The sequence below is a fragment of the Enoplosus armatus genome, chromosome 16 (genome assembly GCF_043641665.1).
Source record: "Enoplosus armatus isolate fEnoArm2 chromosome 16, fEnoArm2.hap1, whole genome shotgun sequence".
Lineage (NCBI taxonomy): Eukaryota > Metazoa > Chordata > Actinopteri > Centrarchiformes > Enoplosidae > Enoplosus > Enoplosus armatus.
This window is the reverse complement of record NC_092195.1, coordinates 18,503,698-18,527,237: the sequence shown is the minus strand read 5'-3', so window position 1 is coordinate 18,527,237 and position 23,540 is coordinate 18,503,698. Positions and strand designations below refer to the sequence as shown.

The 23,540-nt window shown below is 43.5% G+C and overlaps 1 protein-coding gene across 1 annotated transcript in view; it reads right to left on the bottom strand.

The window, feature by feature from the left end:
• Positions 1-592: 592 nt before the first annotated feature.
• Positions 593-23,540, bottom strand: part of macf1a (microtubule actin crosslinking factor 1a) — a 208,790-nt gene continuing 185,842 nt past the window's right edge. The window contains exons 77-107 of the mRNA XM_070921294.1: positions 22,790-22,798; positions 21,682-21,907; positions 20,569-20,795; positions 20,325-20,447; positions 20,091-20,192; positions 19,835-19,936; positions 19,375-19,548; positions 18,972-19,127; positions 18,468-18,665; positions 18,003-18,131; positions 17,487-17,669; positions 17,095-17,250; positions 16,653-16,859; positions 16,144-16,263; positions 15,845-16,014; positions 15,574-15,733; positions 15,255-15,449; positions 14,844-15,116; positions 14,371-14,559; positions 14,098-14,220; positions 13,775-13,924; positions 13,507-13,669; positions 13,257-13,411; positions 13,006-13,080; positions 11,310-11,327; positions 10,355-10,472; positions 9,091-9,153; positions 5,860-6,077; positions 4,707-4,829; positions 3,610-3,718; positions 593-2,939 (exon numbers count right to left, since the gene is read on the bottom strand). Of these exons, the coding sequence (XP_070777395.1) occupies positions 2,698-2,939; positions 3,610-3,718; positions 4,707-4,829; positions 5,860-6,077; positions 9,091-9,153; positions 10,355-10,472; positions 11,310-11,327; positions 13,006-13,080; positions 13,257-13,411; positions 13,507-13,669; positions 13,775-13,924; positions 14,098-14,220; positions 14,371-14,559; positions 14,844-15,116; positions 15,255-15,449; positions 15,574-15,733; positions 15,845-16,014; positions 16,144-16,263; positions 16,653-16,859; positions 17,095-17,250; positions 17,487-17,669; positions 18,003-18,131; positions 18,468-18,665; positions 18,972-19,127; positions 19,375-19,548; positions 19,835-19,936; positions 20,091-20,192; positions 20,325-20,447; positions 20,569-20,795; positions 21,682-21,907; positions 22,790-22,798 (4,656 nt within the window). The 3' untranslated portion in view covers positions 593-2,697. The remainder of the gene's footprint in view (positions 2,940-3,609; positions 3,719-4,706; positions 4,830-5,859; positions 6,078-9,090; positions 9,154-10,354; positions 10,473-11,309; positions 11,328-13,005; positions 13,081-13,256; positions 13,412-13,506; positions 13,670-13,774; positions 13,925-14,097; positions 14,221-14,370; positions 14,560-14,843; positions 15,117-15,254; positions 15,450-15,573; positions 15,734-15,844; positions 16,015-16,143; positions 16,264-16,652; positions 16,860-17,094; positions 17,251-17,486; positions 17,670-18,002; positions 18,132-18,467; positions 18,666-18,971; positions 19,128-19,374; positions 19,549-19,834; positions 19,937-20,090; positions 20,193-20,324; positions 20,448-20,568; positions 20,796-21,681; positions 21,908-22,789; positions 22,799-23,540) is intronic.

Here is a 23,540-nt window from a genome sequence, read left to right as displayed (position 1 = left end):
ACTGTATCATGCATAAATATATACGTAAAACACAAACATCGCTACTCGTACTATTATAAAAAACAGATCATGCAGGAAACAGTTCATCACTCCAACACATAAAACATGTTTCTATCTATCTATATGCATACCAACACAAATAATAAATACAATTATGTCATAATAAAAATTGTACATTATGTGTCTATTAGCCCACATTCTCTTAAATGTTGCCTAGAGCTATTGATTAATCTGATATTTATTTTCTCAATTAATCCATTAATCATTTAGTCTGTAAAATGCCATCAAGTTCCCAAACATTCGGAAAAGATTCAACTTCATCGCAGAGGACAAAGAAAACCAACATGTTGAGAAGTTGGAACCAGTGAATTTTGGCAATTTGCTTAAATTACTTTAACGATTAATCGATTACCAAAATAGCCATTTATGCCCATTAAGTTTCTGCCAATTGACTAATCGATTAATAGACTAATAATTTCAGCTCTAATATTACCCACCTTTACACACAGCACACATACTTTCACACACAAACTTTCAGACTTGTTGCGCACAAATACAAAAATAAACCAAACAAATCAAAGACAAGAGACAGTTTTACTGCAAGCATATTTTTTAATACAAAAACAGAACAAAAAATTGTTTATAATTTTTAGTTTTTTGTTTTACTTTTACACAATTGACTCCTAGTAACACCCGTCCCCCCCTCCATGTCCTCATCATCACACTGAGAGTAGCACAGCATCAAAAGGTGGCGGACTCGTCTCCTGCGCCCCGAATCCCCTCAGAGAGACAATAAATAAATAAAAATCACCTTAAGATGTCTTCTTTCTTAATGTAATTTCATTTGTTTTTTTCCATAAACTTCATCTCTTACACTGAGATAACACAGAGACAACTCGGCCCCATCAACGACAGGACATTTGAAAAAAAAAAAAGCCTAGAAGAAGAAACGCTGGGGAGGGACGTGAGGGAGGAAACCCGCTCTCATTGGTCCACTCTGCCCAAGTCTCCTGTCATTCATATTTGTAGTTCTCTCTACACATGAAGGGCAAACCCCTTTGGTCGTGGTCTGGGAATTGTAGTCATTAGCAAAAAAAAAAGAAAAATGAACAAACAAGGCTGCCACTAGAATCAGTGACCTAGTGGATGATGTAATGTTACAATGAAGTAGAAACACACACAAATAATGTCAAAGAGCGGCGCGGACATTTTCTTGGTACAAAAATCACAATTTCTTTAACCATAATACTAAATCACTCTCCGTGAAATGGTGATATGACATGAAACTGAAAAATAAATAGATTTTTTTCTTTCAAGCTAGATAACAAAAGTACAACTGGATTATAAATTAACCAGAAAACAACGAGAAGAAAAACAAAATGACATTCGCAAATTAAAATTTTTGCATACAGTGACTCAAGTCAATGACCTCATATCATTTCCTGTAACAATGACACACACGATACACACCACCTTGAGTGTGTGTGTGTGTGTGTGTGTGTGTGTGTGTGTGCTGCTGGGTTGCTAAGGGCAACACAGTGTAGACATTAAGGTGGAACTGCAGAGGAAGAGACAATTAGTGCATGCTGGTTGTCGAACTCCGCGAACACGGTCATTAACATCGGGTTAGGTTACACATGTCGTATATTGTCAGTAATGTGCTGTTAGTTGAGTGTGTCGCCATAAAAATAGTCTTTTCTATTGCCAGTTTGTGATTTTTGTGTGTTGGATTGTTACGCCGGCATGTGACAAAACCACACCGCCCTTTGCTGAAATGCACACACGAGGCTGATCTTGACGTTCCAGCGGTCGGGAGGAGTCTGCTCTGCGGTGTTCGAGTGTGTGAGTGTTTGCCCTCAGCAGCAGCAGCACCGCCACCGTCACCACCACCGATCCTCTGAGTCTGAGGTTAGCCGGTGTGTGTGTGTGTGTGTGTGTCGGACAGCGTTTCCCGCCTCCTGAGCTCTCCACACGTGGTGTCTGTCTGCAGATCTGCTGAGGTGACTCTTTTTCTCGCCAACCAGTCAGGAGGAAGCGACATGGCAGTCGTTGCATATTTTCTTTTTTAACTCATCGTTGAGGCATCTGACCCACAAGCCAAAATAATAACCCACAATTCTTTTTTTTTTTTTGTTTCCTGAATGTCATTTGAGCATTTTCTTTGTGTTTTTGTAGCCGTGGTGGTGGCGGTGTGTCCCACTCCCTCCCCCGCCTCTGTGTCAAAAAGTGTGTGTTTGTGTGTCAGTGTGGTATAAAGCAGTTTAAAGACTTTGTCTGTCGCTCTGTCTGATCGGGACAGAAGAGAGTAACACAAAGTAAGGCAGCATCACGTCAAGTCCGTTGGTGTTTGGTTCCACGCTGGTGGGGAACTTTTTGAAAGACAAAGCAGGAGATTGGAAGGCAAAATGGGGTCGCTTCTTAAAGGGGAAAAGTCGCTTTCGACCCCACAGACTCTGGCCTGGAACTGCCAGACCAGAACTCCTCTCCTCTTGTTTTCAGTCTGTTTATGAGACCGGGGAAAGAGGGAGAGGGAGAGTCACTCATCCTATCTCCTTTCCCCTGGGAAATGTCAATCATAGTGCACAAAGCCCTAAGAATGGACTTCAGATTGAAGAGTTGGTACACCCAACAAGGCTGGCGATAGCAGTCCCCCCTCGGAGGGGTGACGGTTCTGCTCCAGTTTCTCTGTGGCTGGTGTTATTTCCTCGCAGACCCCGGGGTCTTTGGGCTGGGGGCCTTTTTGGAGATGGTGGGAATCTTGGAGGGTTTGGCCCCGGGTCGTCGTGGGGTGTCCGAGGCGTCAGAGCAGACGGAGCGAGCGTCCTGTAGCTCCGATGCGTCCGAGGCATCGCTGCCGCGCCGACTGCTGGCTCTGCTGCCCGTCCGGCTGCCGGCTCGGCTGGTCGGGCCGCTGGCTGTGGACGCCCCTCGCTTCGGATCTGCCAGGAAGACGGAACGGAGAATATTTGCTAAATATGTCTTGGTTTCGTCAAAATATGAGCATTTGTTTCTAATGAATCACATTTAGGTTTAAAGTTATTGTAACATAACTTTTCTTTACGGATGGTAACGCTGGTCACTCGGTCCACCACTTTGGTCCAGGCTGAAATATCTCAACAACTATCAGATGATGTGTCAGACATTCACGGTCCTCAGAGGATGAATCCTAATGATTCTGGTGAACTTCTGACTTTTTATCTGGCGCAACTGGATGGTTGAAGTTTTCACAGATACCAGTGAGATATCTCAACATCTCGACACAAACCTTTGTTCTAACGCCACCATTTGTGGTTTTAAGTGAAATGTCTCGACAATTATTGGATACGATTGGCATGAAATTTGACTTGTAATAACTTTGGTGAGCCTTTGACTTTTTGACGAGCGCAATCATCGGGTCAAACTTTAATCCTGCTAACATCAGCATGCTAACATGCTGATGTTAGCAGGATGTCAGCTCAAAGCACCACTGTGCAGCAGTACAGCCTCACAGAGCCACTGGCTTGGCTGAGAATGAGAATTAGCTGATGAAGTGAAAAACTCTTTTTTTAATTTACACATTTGATGGACATAAAATGGGTGTTCAGCACAGATGTGTGTGCGTTGTCTCACCAGTTCGTGATGGTTTGCTGGAGTGTGTCGTTCCTCCGTTCTCTCCGGTCAGCGAGCCTCGGCTCGAGTGGAACGTCGGCCTCTTTAGTTTGGACCCCGACGCCGCCCCCTGCAGGAGCACACAGGAAACATCAGCTGAGGATAACTTGACTGTGGAGGTGAACTCATGTTACTGATGTGCATCACATTAGATACACATCAGTAGTTTAAACACTACATGATCATATTACTCCTAAACAAACAAAGAGCACATCACACACACACGGACACAATGAACCTACAAACTAATGAAAACTACACACAAAGAATTTCTATGAAACTATTTAACTGTAAAAGGTTTGTGTGGATTCATTTGCTTTATAAAAACTGCATAAAACCGCAGTAAAGCATTGATCTAGGGCAGCAACTACTGATTATTTTTATTATTCATTAATCTGTTGATTATCTCTTGATTAATCATTCGTTTCACACTCGGTTCACTCACTTAACACAAAGACAAGCAGCAAATCAACTGAGAAGTGATCCTCTGTATCACTCCGAGTGATTCCTTTCTCATTGTTATTATGAATATATAATTATAAAACAATATTAAACGATTAATCGATTACAAAATAAAATGGTTGCCAATTAATTTTCTGTCAATCAACTAATCAATTTATCACCTAATTGTTTAAAACTACATTAAATAGGTGATAAGACTGAGCCACAAAATCATAAACAATTCTCATTTGAAATAAAATTCAATACTTGAACCAATGATCATTCATCATTCATACATCATTAATCATTAATACACTGTTTATAATATGTTGTCCTTGCATCTTCATAATGTCATCTGTCAGGTTTTAGCTCGACCGCATCGTGTTTATTCTCAAACGGTCGGAAAGCGTTCACAGCCCTCAGGAGGTGACGTCATCTTTAATTCAAACATGAAAACCACTGAGCTTCAAAGTTTCTACATGACAGCAGCAAAAGTTTACGTGGTGGTGTGCGAGCACCCGGGAGTGTGCGTTAGTGCATTAGCGCGTTCAGTAGGGTGGGGTCGGGTGGGACAGGGAGGTGGGTGGTTGGGTGGGTGGGTGGGGTGAGTGTGTTACCTCGTGCCCAGGAGTGGTGTGGCTGTGACCGAGATCTGGGCAGCAGTGGCACTTGGTTGGCGTTGGAGTTTTACTGTGTGCCAGCCAGGGCTTGGCATAGTCACGCGAGTGAGTATGGGAGGACTGAAGGGAGGAAGGGAAGGATGGAAGGAAGGAAGGGAGGGAGGGAGGGAGGGAGGGAGGAAGGGTGGAGGAGAAGGAGAGCAAAGCAGCGAAAGAGAGAAGCAAATGAAGGAGGGAGGGAGTGATGGAGGGAGGGGAAGGAGCGGTTGGATAGCGAGGAAGTGCAGCGCAGTGTATTTTTGTGTATTTTTTTTTTTTTTTTTAACAGAGAACCCAACAATGCAGGAAGGACATTTTTGAAGCCAGGTTAGCGGGGTTTGAATGACAGGAACGAGGGGAAAAGGCAAAAAGATGACAGACAAAAGAAAGAAACAAGAACAAAAAATAAAATTTCACAGTTAAGGATGTGGTGATTTTTGACAACAACAACAGGAGGATGACAACAACTGAACAATGTGTAACGTAAACTCGTAAAAAACACACATACAAAGACAGTTGGTCTCTCTCACACACACTCAAACACACAGACTGTAATGTTTTTACACAATGATCATATGACAAATGAAAAACATCACTAACATCAGATGACAACAACACTAATGACTACATGTAGTCTGGTTGACTGATCACAATGAGCTGTGAGTGTTCGTCCTGACAATGACCATGTTTCTATTTGACGTTACTGCCTCAACATACAGCAGAAGACGAGTGTGTGACAGACACACAGGAGACTGTTTGTTCAGCTTTGTGTGGTTGTGTATGTTGTCTATGTTTTATCTCAGCGTGAACACAACGTACTTGTTCTAGAAATCTAAATTTGAGATTTTTCTTTTAAATCATAGCTATTATTAAATTCAAGACGAATTTCAAACCAAAGCTATTCATCCTTTATCGTATTAAATATAGTGAAGGTTGTGTTTTGTTGTGTTGCTATGATTCTGTCATTAATGTAGTAATGAGTGGACATGAATGATGAACCTGATCTAAACCTGTGATAACTGGATTTAAGACCTCTGACTCCTTTTTAGGTAAATAAAATTAGATCCTTCCTCAAGTCTTAAACTTGTTGAACTCCTAAAACAGCTCTTACCCTGGATGATGCGGAGGCTGTTGGTGTGGCAGGGGTGGAGGGAGCAGAGGGGAGGGAGGCGCCGCTATGGGAGGCAGAGGAGGAGGAGCGGGTGGGCGAGGCGTTGCGGGAGCCCGGCTTGGAGCGTCGACCCCGGGAGCGGAAGGCAGCCAGACCCTGAGACGCTCCTTCGGGAAGGATGAACTTCTCCCTCAACTCCAGGTTGGTTCGACCGCGAGCTGAAGAGAAGCAGAGAGAGGAAAGATAAACGCGTTGGTTCGTTTGTGTCGGCTCACAGTTTTCCTCCAGCAGGGGGCGGCAGAGGCAGCGAGCAGAGTGAGGGAGAGAGTCAGTGCTTCCTTGGCTGCAGACATCAGGGTCCGTGCATGTTTCATTTGAGAGTGCACGTGAGCAGAGCGGGTGTTTGGAGGGGTTCAGGAGGTCGTAAGTGCACTTTGGTTGAGTTGTTTTTAAGGGGAGAGGTGAGTGAGTGTGTTTGGTTTTAGTGCAAAAGTCGAAGTAAATTAATAATTTTGATACGCAACGAAAGTCAGCAGGTCGTCCACATTCATGGACACGTTTTGGAGACACGCTGTCATCGCTGCAGACAATTAATCAACCAACTCCACAGCTCATTGTTCTCATTTCACATATTTCCTTGTTCATGGCCAGAGAAAACAGTTTCTGCACTGGAGATTATTTTCCCAACAAGAGAGAGTTAAGAGGCCGCTAACAGAGTGCTGATTTTATCTTTAAAGGAATAGTTCAACATTTTGGGAAGTACGCTTATCCGTTTTCCTGATGAGAGAGTGAAACACACATTCAAAATCCCACTGACATTTATAACAACGCTAATAAATAAAAATACAGCCTTGGAACAGAGTCTTACTCTACAGCATGTTGTGTGGCTCTTTGTGTGTCTAGGAAAGGATGGAAGTCTTTTGAAAAAGGATTCAAAGGTTCTGTAAAGGTAAGGTCCTTTAACAAAACACCATTTCACAGAAACCCCAGACCTTTGTGGGATAAACGTCACGGCTCGACAGACGAGGTCTGAGCGCTGTAAAAGTTTTTAGACAGCAGAGTTACAGCTGAATTTTCTTTTTTTATGGACATGGATGAACCCAAGTTACAATGACGTCAGCACACATGCTGCAACATTCATGGGAGCTGTTTCTGTGCTCGTTAAGTAATCGTCGTTCACTTTGTTAAATCACGAAGGTTTTCATTTCTGATAGCAAGTGCTGTCGTGGATGCCAGTTTATCTCAGAGTAAGGAGAGTAAACTCCAGGAACACGCTTCATTTTCACGCTTCAAGACCAGTTTAAAAATCTCCCAAAATGTTGAACCATTCCTTTAAGCAACGGCAAGTGTCTCCAGTTCTGTGAAAAATGCCATTTCACTGAGTGACGCACACACTTTCATTGCGTATTTGCTTAAAAACATCTGAGGGGTGGTGGGAGCAGCAGCAGCAGCACAATAGCCTCTCTTCTCTCGTTTTTCCAGTTGAATTCATTTTCACTTCTTGCTGCGAAGGAGCATCTCAGCCCTGCTGTGTATACACAGTACGTGTATAAATATATGTGGGGGTCATGCCTGGTTTATGCTTAGCGGGAGACAGCCCAGAGACTCAGGGTTTCTCCCTTCTTCAAAAGACACTCAGCAGCATTCTCGCATAGAAAGTAGTGCAGCAGCCCCAGCAGACAACAACAAGCCTGGAGAAGCCAGCCGCAAGAGAGAGAGAGAGAGAGAGAGAGAGAGAGAGAGAGAGAGAGAGAGAGAGAGAGAGGCTGAGAATAACAGAATGGTTGAAAAAGGAACAAAAAAATACACAAACCAGAGAAGAGAGACAGGACAGACAGAGGAAGCATAGAAGAGAAAAAATGAAAAATAGTGTAAAAAAAGAGAAGAGAAGAAGGCTGCAGCTAGCTGTAGCAGCAGTGCAACTCCTAGCCTCACGGCCATCGTCCCTAGCAACCGAACAGCAAGGCCAGTCAATTAAACGGGTGCACCCTGCAATTACATCCCCCCTCAACGCCAGCCAGCCAGGTGCACCCTGTAATTGTGTCTCCCACCAACCAGCCATCACATTTAAAGGAGCCGCATTGGAAGCCAGCGTTATTAGAAACCCAGGCTGGCCACGCCCAGGTCTTAGACACTCTCTGTCTCTTTACACTTAACTTACACAGATTTAGAGAAGCATCTGAAATAATTGAACTACAAGAATAACTAAAAAAGAAGATACACATGTAAGAAGTGTTCATTGTAACATGAAAACATGACAATATCTATCTCGACCCATGTTTCATTTGTTAGCTCACCTGACAGAATTCGGCCATCTTGAATTCATAATTTAAAAAAAACCCAAAACTTACAAAATAGAATAAAATAAAGACCAGGGGTTGGCCAAATCCTGCTTCATTGTGAGTGAGGAAAGCATGACGCAAACATGTGGCACACAGACAAGACTGACATCAATGCCTAAACACACAAACCTGACTGTGGTTAGAAACGGTACACACACACACACACACACACATATATAGACACACAGAGGACAGCTGAGGTTAAAGATGGCAGCTGATTGACAGCTGGACGGACGGACGGACGGACGGACGGATGGATGGAGAGTGAAAGAGATGGAGTGACAGAGGAGCAGAGAGAGGAAGTGTAGATACCTCGGGAGCAGAAATAGCCAGGAGTGACTGTCACTAAGAGACACAAGAGACAATGTGAAATAACAGCATGCTCATGGTGGGATGAAGAAAGTCTCTCACACACACACACACACATACACATACACACACACACACACACACACACACACACACACACACACACACACACACACACACACACACACACACACACAAAGGTATCACTTCAAACTAAACGCACTTGTGCACACACACCATGATCAGACACACACACACACACATATACAATCGGTCGACCAATGGGGGTCCGGACGAGTGTCAGGGACCCCTGAAAAGTAGGATATCAAACAGGACATCGGAGCTTGCGTGACTGGCAACAGCCGGGAGGGGGGAGGAGGTCAGGAGAGGGGAAGAGCACAACAGTGGGGAGACATAATGTTAGTCAGGTGATCACAGTCAGCAAGGCACAGCAACAAGGCCAAACCAACAAACCAATGAAGAAAAAGACGAAGAAGAAGAAGAAGAAGAAGAAGAAGAAAACAGACGGGGCGGCAGTTAGGAGAGAGTGAAAGCTTAAGAGATAGAGGAGAAGTCCAACCTATACGAGATGAGATGGAGCTACTGGAATCGGAGCGGAGAATCTTAAGTCCTGGATGTTGCACTGGGGAAAGAGAAAAAGGGAGAAAGAGAGGGGAAGGAAGAGGGAGAGAACTGAGGACCATGCACCATGCAATACTACTGTTTTATTTAAAAGAGAATGAAAAAAATAAAGACAGGACACAGACCGAGGAGAGAGAGAGAGAGAGAATCGGTCGTGCATATGCAGAAATAAAATGACAAGGTAAGACGATGAACTCCTGGAGGACGGGCTCGGAGGGAACAGTGAGATTTCAGGAACAAAAGATGGAGAGAGAAACAAAGACACCGACTGGATGGAGAAGTGAGACGTGGGCAGCGTTTCACTGCATCACCTGCTGACAGACAACTTGACAAACTCGAGTCAGTTACGTCGGTGTGTTTTCCTTCACTGAGCTGTGAAGGAAGGAAGGAACTCTGTGTGTTTGTGTCGGTGCTAGAGCCCGACTGATATTATCTGAAGTCTGTCCGACATCAGTCTTCCAAGATGGCGCCATAAAGCCTGATGCGGGAAGTCAGTGACTCCCTGAAAAACACGAATGGCTTTAAATTTTACTGATGTTTTGCTTTTTATTGGACTAAATGGCTCAAATTGAAATAATACTGTAAAAAAAGACGTTTTGGGCTAATCCAACTGTGGCCACTGCGTCAAAACCGCCCTACAGTCCAGCACTGATACCGGAGGTTTGATATTAATTTCTGATGCTGGCTGATAGGTGACGTGAAATTGCAGAACAAAAATGTCAAACATAAGATAACAAGAAAACTGGCAAATGAAGGAGAAATTACTATATAAAGATGATTTAGTCATAGGTTATTTTAATAATCTACAATGTATTCAATGTTCAGAATATACCATATTTCACATGATGCTTACGTTTGTTTATCTCTATTATGTTGTTGTTTATAGTCCTTATTATGACTAATTTAATTTCCATTGAAGTTTACTGTTTCAAAAGTAGTTATGTTTGTTGTTAGTGTTTATTTTTCAACTGTAAAATGTGTACTTTATCTTGGTCACAGTTCATAAATTAACCAAATTTAAGAGACCATTTTCTAAAATGTTTATGTTAAAAAACAAACATCTGCATCGGTCGGGCTCAAGCAAATATATGTGAATGAAAGAAAGTGAGACAGAAGAGGAAAGAGAAGGTATGATTGTGTGTGTGTGTGTGTGTGTTCTGTGTGTGTGTGTGTGTGTGTGTATGAAGGTAAACACCACTCACCTCTGCACGGATCATTTTTGACCAGGAACTCGTCCAGAGCCATCCAACCACCTCCGACTCTCACCATCACCGTGCTGCGCAAAATCCTCACCAGACGGAGCTGCTGAGAGTCGCCGAACTGAGGAGGCAAAATAAAATAAAGGAGGAAGGGACGTGAAGAGATGTGAGGATAGAGAGATAAGTAGAAAACAGAAGAGAGGAGGACGAGGGAAAAGATGGCATGAGTAGACAGGAAGGAAAAGTAGGGAAAGTGTCAAAGAAGAGAGGAGAGTGAGGAAATCAGTGAGTAAAATAAAAGTTGATATATTGATTGATGATTTTTAATTGATTCACAGCATCACACAGAGCAGCCCATATACCAAATCTGGACTGATGATCTGTTCTACTTCATGCAACGACAGAAAGAAACATGCACTGACAGAACTAAAGAGTCAATCTGCCGATTCCCAGGCCCCCAAATCTAAGCGTTATCATTCACAGTAGAAATCATCTGTATTCAGTCAAGTTTTCAGAAATTGTTCAAACCGCCCAGCAAAGCAGAACTCCAAAGCGATACCAGCACAGAAGGAATGTTTTCTGGATCTCTCTCCAAGCAGCTTGATTTGCTTCCCAGCTTCAGTCCGGAGCACACTATATATCACCTAACCACTAATTACCACTTCAGCCATGTCACTGTCGCCTGCTTCACATTGTGCAATTTGTCACTCTCAACACCAAACAAATCACAGCAGGAACATAACTGGAGGGTGAAACCTGCTTACACGTTGCAAAGCCACAATGGAGTGCTTCTTCTTCTTTTGAGTTTCCAATCATCATTCAATATGGATTTATAGCAACAAAAAATAAAACGCCTTTTTGTAAGCACGATGTGAAAGCAGAAAGGACAGCACTCCATTGGTGGGGAATCAGGAAGCAGATTTCACACATCCAATCACGGCAGCGGCAGACACTTTACCTGGTTTCCGAGGAAGAACTACAATAAATCCAGTAGACACGGAGCACAGGAACACAAGGAGAAAGAAACAGAGCAAGAGTGAAACAACACGTACTGATAACTGAGGTTTGTAATGTATGAATGGATACCACTTATTTGTCTACAGGATCCAATAAAACTGTTAAATTCCACTGTGTATTTTTGTTATGTGAGATCAGAATTAGTTGTGTAAGCAAAAAGATGCAGTGGACATGAACGCCTGTGGATGTTATGACAGTGCTGTAAAAATACTTTTTAAGACTGCCAGCTGATGACAGTAAGATGGAGGTAAAGACAGACGGTGAAGAAAAGTGAAGCCAGACACAAACATGAGCAAAAACACAAACACAAGACAGACAAAAACAAACTGGTGCACTTTTAGTATCCCCAGTGTCCTGCAGTCAGACACTGGATATCATTACCCAGCGGATAATGATGGAGAAGACACACATACTGTAGCAGTGGTAGTGATGGGCGATCCAGTAAGTGCTGTGGAAAACTGGGTTTATGACCGTTGTAAAATGCTGCATATACACACGCAGACTGCTGGGGGAACCATTCAAATCACTGTAGCTCCTGTAGGTTTTAAACAACTTTCATAATCCTACAAAATAAAGGCCTGAACCCTCTTGGGGCTGTATTTGGTAAGGATTTAAACATATATTATGAAGAGACTAAATTTAAGAAGAAAGCACACAGAATTTGTTTGATTATTGGACAGATTTAGTAAATCTGTCTAAATAAATGAAATTCCTTTCTGTGGTCTCTGCTGTATCCTTTCTAGCTGAATATGAGATCATATCATTCAAGACACCAAATTACCTCGGAGACTAGTTCTTTTGGTGTTACAGGTTTCCTTCCCAGTTTGAATAAAAGGTCTTGACAGCAGTGCTAGTTGATCAGGTAGCGCTCTACCTCTTTCACACCCAGCAGCCCAGTGTGTGTCTATGCAGTCACGTTTACATGGTTTTATCAATGTTTTGGTGATGACAAAGAAGGCTCAGTTGACAATCCTGCAGGGCTGTGAGATGTTATTAACACGTTATATCAATGTTATGGTGACATGAAACGATATGTAATGATACAATTAAGTGCTTATAAATACACGATATCATGATGTGAGATGGACACACAAGAGAAATGCTGTGAAGTTATGTTGAGAAGTTAATTAGTGGCTAATGAACGAGTGAAGACACAGCCAGTTAAGAATAAACAGTCCATTGATAAAAAACTGGGTCAAACAGTGTTTTCAACGTAACTCCTCGCAATTTCATGTATTTTTTTTTTTTTTTACAAAATCATAGTGTTAAAGTTTATTCTTGGAAAGTATTTGTTTTGCAGAGATTCACATTGACTAATTACAAGTAAAGCAGAACTATTGACTAACTTGTTTATTTGATATCGATTATTAACATTTTAGCAACAAGAAGCAGTGAAAACAAGTCAGACTCTAGACTTTAGTGTGAAATTTAGTGCACATGCAGGTCATGTACAGCAAACTACACTCAATTGAAATTAAGAAAAAAATAGCGAACAATTATTTGCAAATCCCCTTTGACCCAGGTCTGTTAATTAGAAATCAATGTATTTAAATGAACGTTAACATTTCCTCTTATACAGTAAATTGAGTATTCATTGCAGTTTGTGACTTATTCCATAAATACTGAGCTGAACTTACCCGGTATTTGTTCTCTCCTATCTGCTCCACTTGGAACCTCTTGGCACATTTACACTGGGCCACCTGCCGAGTCACCTGCACAACAATGAACAACATGTCAGTGAATGCATTCAGACTACTAACTTGCATCAGGCCTTCACAGGGCCTGTCCAATGGTCAACTGGTTAATTGTATGAATACACCAGACGCATTTTCACAACTTCCTATTCGCATCTTTCTGTGCGTAATTTACTTCCATGTGTTTTTCGTACCTCATCTTCGATCTTATCAGCGTCAGTGGTGGGTCTGTAGGCGTCCTTGTTGGGATGGAGAGCAGCAACAAACTCGTAGTAGTCGATGTAACCGTCTCCGTCTCTGTCAAAGATGTCTGCCACTGCTGTCATCTCCAGCTTACTGGTGGGAAACTCTGCACAGACGGACAATATCATATATCATTTAATGTCTTTATAACTGTCAAAACAAACAAACATCCAACCAAACACGTCGGCACCCATAACCTACTTGACGCCAGGATGCCGTCGATAAACTCCTGCCGTGTGATCTTTCCGTCTTGGTCCTTGTCGATACGTCTGAAGAAGTCCATGACACGAGACTTCTTATGGTTCATCCAGCGCATGTACTTCTTCCTCCACACGTCAAAGTCAAAGTTGGCAAACTCTTTGAGCTGAAAATGGATAAAGCAGTCAGTAAAAATGAAGAATGTAAAGTGACAGAAGGAGTCTGAATGTTTAAGTTGTTGTCTAATTGTGGGCCTAATCATGTGAGATACCTCCTCCAGTCTGTCCAGACCATCGTTGAGTTTGCGCTGGCGGTCAAGAGCCAGCAGCCAAACTTGCTGCCACCTGGCACAGAGCTGGTTGAGTCGTGGGTTTCCTCCAGCGACCTGCATGGCTGCCTGCTGCTGCTGCTGCTGTTGTTGCTGTTGTTGTTTGCCTTTAGAGGAAGCAGAGAGTTAAAGAATCCTCTTTGTCACTTCTGATAAACTTTATGTAAATGTAATGGCTTGAGTAATCTGTACATTTCTAACACATGCACTAATGCTATCATCAAAGAGTGGAAGATGATAATATTTGTGCGTCAAAAAGTAAACACAGGTGACTTACGAGCTCCTCTCCTCTCAGACAGGCTGCTGGGAGGCTCAGCTGGTTTTCTTTTGTAGGTCTTTGTCACTTTGTCAACATCTGGCTGTTTCCGCGTCATTTCCTCCATAAACATCTGAGAACAACAAACACCGGCAGTGAGTAAGCAGAGTTGGACAACACAGCTGTTAATGGACAGCACAAACACAGACAGGTTTGCATTAAAATACCCAAAAGCATGTTTAGTTGCCCACAAACATCTGATGAGTCAGTGGGGGAAACCCACCTGGTGCTCTGTGATGAGTGTTTTGAGTTGAGGGATGTCCTGAGGAAGCGGCTCTGTGTCTCTTTGGACCAATGTGGTCTCAGCCCACTGTAGCCATGACAACAGCTCCTCCAGCAGGTTGGCGTTGTTGAGCACTTCAGTCAGAGCTGTCTCCAGCCTCTGCTCGTGCTGTTTGGCCCACGTCAGCACCTGTAGAGCGAAGGCGTTGATTAAAATCAGACATTTCTATCTTGTCATTTGTCAGTTAAAATATGTCCCTAGTTAAATAAAGGTTAACAAGAGGTCAATAAATGTATGTTCTCCTAAACCCTAAAGCTAAAATTTTGAAAAGACAACCTTCAAAACAATATTTAACCTGTTAAATAAGTATATTAGCAAGCATCTAAATTAATCCATAACTATATCTGGAGGACGAAAATGGATGTCTATCTTGTCAAAAAACGAGACCAGTTTAGACAGCTTTAATTCCTCACCTCCTCGAAGCGTGCCCTGATGATGGTGATCCAGTGTTTGATGGTGGTGATGGAGTCAGGGTGACAGACGGTCAGGATGCCCTCTCCCATGCCAGCAGCCTTGTTGACATCCGTCCTCTTTTCCTCCACGGTGCCCATGAAGTCACGATGTGTGTGCAGCAGCGCCTGCAGAGTCTCTGCCTCTTCGGGAAGGACGCCGCGGAAACGAAGCGTCTGCTCCGCCTCAGAGAGCCACTCCAGAATCACCTGAACCGACGTACGGAACTCCTCCGCCTGAAGGAGAAAAGGCAGTGGGAAAGAAGACAAACAGGGGTCTTTAATAATGGTCTGTGCATTATTGGATGACAAGGTTTGATGTTTAAGGAAAGAAGGGTTAAAACTTTAAGTCAGCAGCGCAGCTTCTTCTCTGACCTGTTTGAGGGCCTGCTGGAGGCGGGTTTGCTTTGTGACTGACAGGGCGCACACCGTATCCCAGCGGTTGCTGAGCTCCTGAAGTTGAACTTTGACCCACGCCGTGTCATCGCGGCCGGTATCCATCAGGTCCCGAGCTGAGCGCTTCAGAGCCTGAACACTGCTGGTTCTCTTCCCCAGCTCTTTTTGGAAAGCCTGCAGGTTTAGACATTAGACAGTATATGAAGGACAGTCAGACTCAGAACCTTCTGGGATTCAAAAGGTATTTAGTATAAACTCTTACGTATTTAACGAGTACAGGTCTCTTTAGTGTACACACCTTATGTGAGTCCATCAGGTTGGACACGAGATCCAGATCTCCATGGACGGGCTGGTCTTCAGCCAGCTGGGGCTCTACCCGGTACAACCAGTCCACCAGGGCCTGGAGAGCCTCTGCAAACTGACCTGAGAACAAAAGAGCCTCCTCCAGCTTGTGTTGTCTGGACGGAGGAGAGAAGACAAACAGCTGTCAATTATCATATCTCATATGAAAATTCACATCCGTAATGACCAGTTGGAAAAGCCAGTTTCATTATCATTATCCTCTTTACCTCTCTACGCTCTTGCCACAGACGGTGTCCCACTTGTCACGGACCTCTCCCACCAGGTGGTCCAGTTTCTGGGTGTCTGCAGGCAGCTGAGCCTTGTCCCTCATGGCCTTCCCAGACCTCACTGTGGTGTCGTAAACCGGCTGCTTCGACCCCAATGCTTTCTGAAACTCCTGGACCGGTGGGAAAATGGAGGGAAGGAAAGAGATTTGTAGATGGGAACACAACAAAAGAGAAAGAAATACTAAGCTCATGGTGTTGTCTATATACTTGCATAGAAGAAGTGTGCATACTAACTGTACCTTGTGTTTGGCCAGCTGTATTTTGATCTTATCTGGCTCGTTGGAGATCTCCAGCTCTGAGTCAAGTCTTTTCTCGGCTTCTTCTAGCCAGTCTGTCAGCTTCCTCCAGGCCTCATGGAACTGAAGAAAGAGAAAGAAAGAAGAAAGAGAGATACAGAGTTTCACTATCAAATTCTAATACATACACACTCTCTAGCTGAAGTCAATATCGATTCAGCTCTTTCCTTAAAAATGAAATGAGATGTTCACAATCTGGATTTAAGATCAGTTCAGGAGCAAAAAGGTCTCTAAAATGTATTAAATTCAGCTGAGACTATCACCATGAATGACTTACCATGAGTTTAAATGCAGAGGCAGTTTAACTTGCTATTTCCAAAACGCAATTGCTATCAACAAATAGCAGAGACAATAAGGTCTAAAGCCACAAACATGAAATTTAATGTAAATCTCAACTATTTTTCATGTTGTGTTCACAGTGTGCCCCTTGCACAACATCAGCACTTCAGTACCTGTTTGGCACGTTTGCGGGCTTCATCGAGGTGTCGGCCGCGGTCCAGTGACCTCTGGACCAGCTTGTCCCAGCGGGCCTGGACGCTGAGCAGCAGGTTTTTGATGAGAACGACGTCCTGCTTCAGGCTGGCAAAGCGAAGCTGAGAGCCGGCCTTCTCCAGAGCCAGGACCTGCTCTCTGTGGGTGTTCACCTCATTCACAAACACCTGGGCAGACACAGACAAGAGGGCAGAACGAGTTAGGAAAAATGTAACAATGGCTTAGGCCATACAGATATTATTATTTCAATATTAATTCAATTTTTTATTGATGTCAAACTTTTTGCAAACAAAAAATAAAACCGACATCAGTGAAATGTTTACATAACTCAATATCCTGTTAAATATCAGAGTAAAACAGGCATCTTAACCAAGTTTCATGTAACTGGAGTATGTTCAGTACCTTGTGCTCGTCAATCTGGAAGAGGACGGTGTCCAATATGAGGCTTGGGGGCTGGGCCATGTTCAGGGTCTGTTCAGCCTGGGTCAGCCAGTTGATGGTGTCCTGCAGGGAGGTCTGGAAACCTGTTGCCAAGGAAACGGCCTCATCCAACTTTGCCTGGAAAGTTCAGAGTTTAAAGTTAACAACAAACAAATAAATCATCAACAGTTAACCACAGAACTCACCAACAACCAAAACTATAAACACAGAATGGAGATGTGTCTCAGTAACAGTGAAGACTCTGACAAAAACTACAAATAATCACTATTAGGACATATTAAAATTCATAGACAAAGAAAGTCAAGAATTAAATAGGATAGAGCAATAAAACATTCTTCATGTGTCAGTCTTACCTTGCGGTCGTCCATCTTGGTGTTGAGGCTGGCCCACTTGTTCTGCAGCATGGCCAAGTTCTGCTGGGTCTGGGTGGTACCGGGTCCTGCTTCCTCTCCTCCACGAGCCAGCAGCATGGACTCTCCTTGATCCAGCAGGCGGTGGTACTGGTCTCCTCGCTGAGTCAGCTGGGCCTGAAGCTCCTGCAGCCAGAGAACACACAAAGGCGAATTGACACTCTGGTTAAAAGGTGAGCGTCGTTGTGTGTCGCTGGTTGGTTTAGAACAATGGAGGCTATTAAAGTTTCATAGTCACCAAATATCAAGTTTCTCTTTGTGTAAATAAAGAACATGTGTAAGCTAATACTCTGAGCATCTGCTTAATATTTTCTTTGTAAAAATAAAGATCCCCTTATGCCTTTCTAAAAATACCTGCTGTATACATATAGGTTTACATCTATAAATGCTACCATTGTACCCTGTAAGGTGTATCTATGTGTACTGTGCATGATACTCTGTAGTGTGATTGTCAGTTACCGTGTGTTGCTGTAGCTGCTCTCTGGCTGTTTCAGGGAGACCGCCTGTTGGCTTGGCGGCAGACAGCTGGCTCTCCGTCCTCCTCAGCCACTGGAGGAACTCCTCCAGCTCGCCATGGAAACCTTCAGCCTGGTGGTGGGGGGGTACCAATTAATTATTTCAGCTGCACATTACCATACTACTATAGCTACTTTTAAGTATCATTTTCATAATTACAATATACCAACTGTAATAACTGTACAACCATTCAAACTGTCCCACCTGTCCCACTGTTTCCAAGGTTAAGAATAATCTTTTACTCTAAATTCAGAAGTTTTACATGAGGTGTTAACTGTTTTGATCAGTTCCAGTGTGTTTCCTTTCTTCCCAACATCAAAGAATTGTCATTGTGACTTTAGGATCCAACAATCTCAACTGAACAGTATATTGCTGAGCAGAAGTCTCTCCTTCGCTTCTTAACAGTACCTGCTGCAGGGCGGCCTCCAGTAGTTTCTGCCGCTCCTGGGTCTTGAGCAGTAGGCTCTCCCAGCTCTGGTTGAGCTGATCCAGCTGGTCCCTCAGGTGGCTGGCTTCGTCGCCAGGAGAGGACTCCAGCAGCTCAGCGCCAGCACCGTTCACATTCTCAACCGTGGCATGATGGGATAGCACATCATTACGCAAAACCTGGGACAGAGAGGAGGGAGAAAGAAGTGAATTACACAGAATTAAAAAAGGAGCCATTTATTGTGTGCGGCTCTACAAAGAGAAGAAAAGAAACCATATCAGGGCTACACGACATGGCCGGGTTTTATAAGCACAAACAAAGTATCACTGGCCAAGAATGTGACAGCAAATTCAGTTAAAGAGTCAAACTATTTTAAAGAAACTACCTCTCTTCAAACAGGCTTATTTACAATGTCAACCTGACAAAGAGGAGGAAGTCACAAGATAAGGAAACAGATGAGAAGTCTCTCTATTTTTGAGACATACGTGGTGTTTAGCCAGCTCGATTTCGATGGCCTTGGGGTCAGAGCTGACTGGTCGCTGTGTGTCCAGAGTGGTGTGTGTGTGGCTCAGCCAGGCCTGCAGCTCAGACAGGGCATGCTGGAACTGACCCAGGGCCAGCAGGGCAGCCTCCAGCTTGTGCTGTGGTGGAAGAAAGACAGAAGTTCTGGCATAAAAATAGGAACTCAAAAATGTTGACTGTAATGAAAAGCAGCTGTCAAATACATGCAATCCTCCAGAATGCCAACAAAGAGCGACATCGTCAATTCCAAAGACAAAACAACGGGGTAAGAGCTGGAGGTCAGCTACAGAATAATGTCTCTCGTGTTGCTCAGGAACAACTCAGGGATGTAGATTCAAACTCTTCTGCCACATGTGGTTTCATTACCTGTCTCTGGGTGATTTTATCTCCCAGGTTGTCCCAGAGATGTCGGAGCTCGGTCAGCGGCTCCTGGATCATGTCCCTGTCTGTCTGGTCTGAAACCTTCTTCAACAGCAGCTCCCCCTGGTGGCATAGCTTCTCCATGTCGATCTGCTGCTGGTAAACCTCCACCTTGTACTGCTGCTTAAGGTGAATGGAGGGATGAGAGGAGGAGAGAGCGCTAAAGAAAGGCACCAAGGCAGCGTTTTGTTAGCTAACTTACCTAACTTATCTAAAAATTGCATTATAACAATTCTAGGAATCTGAAATATCTGTAATATCAATTTTATATGGATTAGTAATATTTTACAGCAAACTTCCCACCTCAAAGAATTATCATTGACCTTATTAAACATTACATAATATAACTATATAAAAACAGATTTGTTCAATACTGAGGAGTGAAAAATGAGACTCTCTTGCAAACCTTGAGCTCCTCAATCTGCTGTTTGACAGTTCCCAGATCAGTTCCCACAGTCGACATGTCACACAGCTTGATCACTGCGTTGTCCAGGTAGTCAAACATAGACTGGAAATGATACAGAAATAATTACTTACCACACATCAACAAGATCACAGTTACTACGTATTACCATGAGCAATACATGGACAGTTTGGACATCTAAAGAGATAAATAAAAGCACAGTTAACTATAAACTATACACTAACTGTGATGTACAAACCTGCAGTGCGTCCTGATACTGCACAGATGCTGTCATGGCCTCCTCCAGTCTCTCCATCCTCTCTCTCCATGTCCGGTTCAGGCCCTCCCAGGCAGCATTCATCTGGGACAAAGACAGGAAGACAAAGGAATTATGTTGGTGGATCAACATCTAGTAGAGAGTAAATAAATAATAAAAAATCTTTTCAGAAGCAAATGATGGCCTTTTCACAAGAACATGGTATTGATTTCTCACCTCATCAATGGTCTTCTTGACTTCCGGTTTCTCAGTTTCTCCACAGGCAAAGATGAGGTCAGCTCCGAGGGTCCTGACAAACTCCAGTTCCTCCCTCAGACCATCCGTCTCTGCCTTAATGGCCTATTGGAAGGACAGAGAGACATAATATGAAACTACACTACAATTTCTGCCTGAATTTCATCTATTAACTCTTCTGCCAAATGTTTATAACCATTTACTCCCTCCCTCTCGTCCTCCATACCTCAGCAGCCTCAATTTGTTGTTTGATGAGTGAGGGGTCCACACCAGGGTCCTCCAGCTCTTTCACAATATCTTGGGAGTCCCGGAGCGTGCTCAGTAGCGCCGCCACGTCGGCCCAGAACTTCCCGGCCAGGTCCAAGACGTTGTTCAGCTTCCCCTCCCTCTCCTCGGCTCTCTGCCGGATCTCATCCCACAGGGAGCGCAGGCGCAGGAGGCGGGAACGAACGGCTGGAAGAGAGAGGAGTCAGGTCTCACTGGGCATACTGGGAAATACTTCTTGGTCTTTCTTTAGCAATGCAGTCTAATCTGAGATTTCACAGTAATAATAATGTTTTCTTTGTTTGAATTTTGCCATCGAGTGTCCAGTCCTGGTAAGTTAAGTCTTTCATCAGTCCCACTCCCACTATCGCTGCACAGTGAGGCCTTTCATTTTCATTAAGCGTGGAGGGCTGGAGGGTATCACAGCACAGCAGTCCTTCAGAGGGCAATATAACAAAGACCCATGTGTGTGTTTTGTCTCACCATGTGGTGGCATTAGAAGAAATATGCAGAACTTCATTGCTGAATCTGTTCCATTTTGAGATTTAACAGGGTCTGCCCACTGGCTTTGTGCCAGTAAAACACTGAGTTACTTCAGCCAGTTGATTGTTCAGTCAGTGAACTAGTTGGACTGGAGCCCAAAATAAGATTTTAATATTTTTCACCCAGATTACAGAAGCCTGTTATGTTTGCCCATCTGTTCTGAGCCACTCCAATTTCTGATGCCCTTTTTCTGACAAACAAAACCTGCTCTGTTTGATTGTGTAATGTTTTGTTCAACTTATAGCCACTATTTTCCTTTTTTAATGAAAAAGCAACAGTCATATCTCTCTCTTTCATATCTATCTCTATCTCTCTTTAACTGCTGGCTACATGCACAGCAGCTCACCAAGTGCAACAAGGGTGAACTTTAAATGGATTATTAAAAACTATACCATAAATACAATAACAGTGAGATTCTTTGTGCTTGTGTAAAGCCCCTCACCCTGTTTAACACATGAACTGTGTGTCCTGTCTGTCATTTCAAATGTTATTTGTTATGTCATTCACTGTCAGACACGTCTCAGCGACTCACCCTGAGCAGCAGGATCGTCGTGAGCAGCTCGCCCGATGAGCTCCTCTCCGCGGGCACAGAGGGCGGAGAAGCTTGGCAGCAGTTTGTCCAGCTCCAGCCCCTGGGCTCGGTGCTCTGCCAGCTGCTCCCTGATCTTATCCACCTCCGCTGCCACTGAGGGAGGCTGCCGCAGCCGCTGGACCGCCCCCTCCAGGGTCTCCAGCAGGGGGTCCATCTTGTCGTGAAACTGGGGACGGAAGGAGAGTTGGAAGAAAGTATTATGAGGAGGTGGAGGACAGAGTGTGTTGAGGGGGCTGGGTTTGGGTTTTTGATAGCTGGGTGACATTTTGAAAGTGAGAAAATACTGAGATATTATGTGGGTGGCCAGCCATCTGTTGCACACTGCATTAACTTTTAGGATTTTTTATCTTAAGTGTCATATCCGATTTCAACAGGGGATGTAGAACAGCCTTCAGTTCTTCTATAGTATTTAATATCTCAATATTGCACCTTCAGCATGTCATCCAGGTTGTGTAACTCTGACAAAGCTGGACTTGATCTACCACACAAGAGGGAGCTGCTAATCCAGTTCAGTTCACGTTAAAGGACTCGGGAGACATTTATGCATCTGAGGGAAATTAAATTGCTTGATCTCTACGTAACACAACAAATCTGATCTAGCCACAAGGGAAAGATTTTTAAGATATAAAAGGACAGCTATGACTGGTTTCAAGGACCGAAATCAAACCTAGTCTGAGACTAAAGCAATCAATCCTGGAAAGCATGTCTCAGTTTTAGACTAGGCTTCATTTAAGTCCACAAACAAAAGAGACATTTTTATTGTCACTCAGGGTTGGCAGACACATGGTTTGGACCATTATGTAGATCATACAAAGCTTAAGTACAGATTTAATTGGAAATCTCAAACTGTGGTCAAGCACAGGACTTTCTAATCAGTAATAATCCAGACAACCTTTACCACTTTGTCTGGCGAGATTAGTACCCGATTAGTGATTGACTACTAAAAGATTAGTGTCTTCGTATTGATTTCTATTTGATTAGTCGACCAAATCATGTAGTGTAAGCGCAGCCTGAATGCCAGTTTAATGTTGTCAGTCAGTGGTCTTACCTCTACCAGCTGGGTGATTGCAGTGAGCAGTGACGATGGAGAAAATGATGGTGGGGGGGGGGGGGCAACACACACAGCACATCCACAATGAACGAGGGATGGGATGGAGGAGGGAGATTAAGGTTAAATTGAAGGATGAGGGAGGAGAGACAAGGAGGTGGGTGGTTTAGGGTGGAGTGAGGGATGAGGACAGTATGGAAGTGCAGGTGGAGGAAGAGAGGGAACGATACATGAAATGGTTTGAAGGGAGCGGAGGGTGGAGAAACAATACAATGAGTTAAATCAGAGACATGCATATAGTAAAAACTGACAGGCAATATCGACGGCAGCAGCATTCGGTCTGCCACACAGGTGATTCAATGATGTCTCATGAGATGAAGTGCAAAGAGAATGTAAAATATCCGTAGAGAAAACTAGCACTAAAAGAAGACATGATGTGATAAGAGAATAGTCTAAATGATGAGCAATAGTCTACTGTGAAGCAAGACTAAACACTGCTAGTTGTATGTATTAACTCTTGCTAATAAATAAACTTTTAAAAAAGTAAAATATACAAAACACTACGTAGAGAAACAGCAAATCAAACTAAAATGTAGCTTTCACTGAACTCATGACTTTGCACAATAAATGCTTATTACCATTTAGTTTAGCAGACGCAAATTCACACATAGACCTCATGCTGCTTAGTAATCACATCAGTCTGTGTTTTCTGGGGCTGCAGACACTATAACAAGCTATAAACAGACCGGGG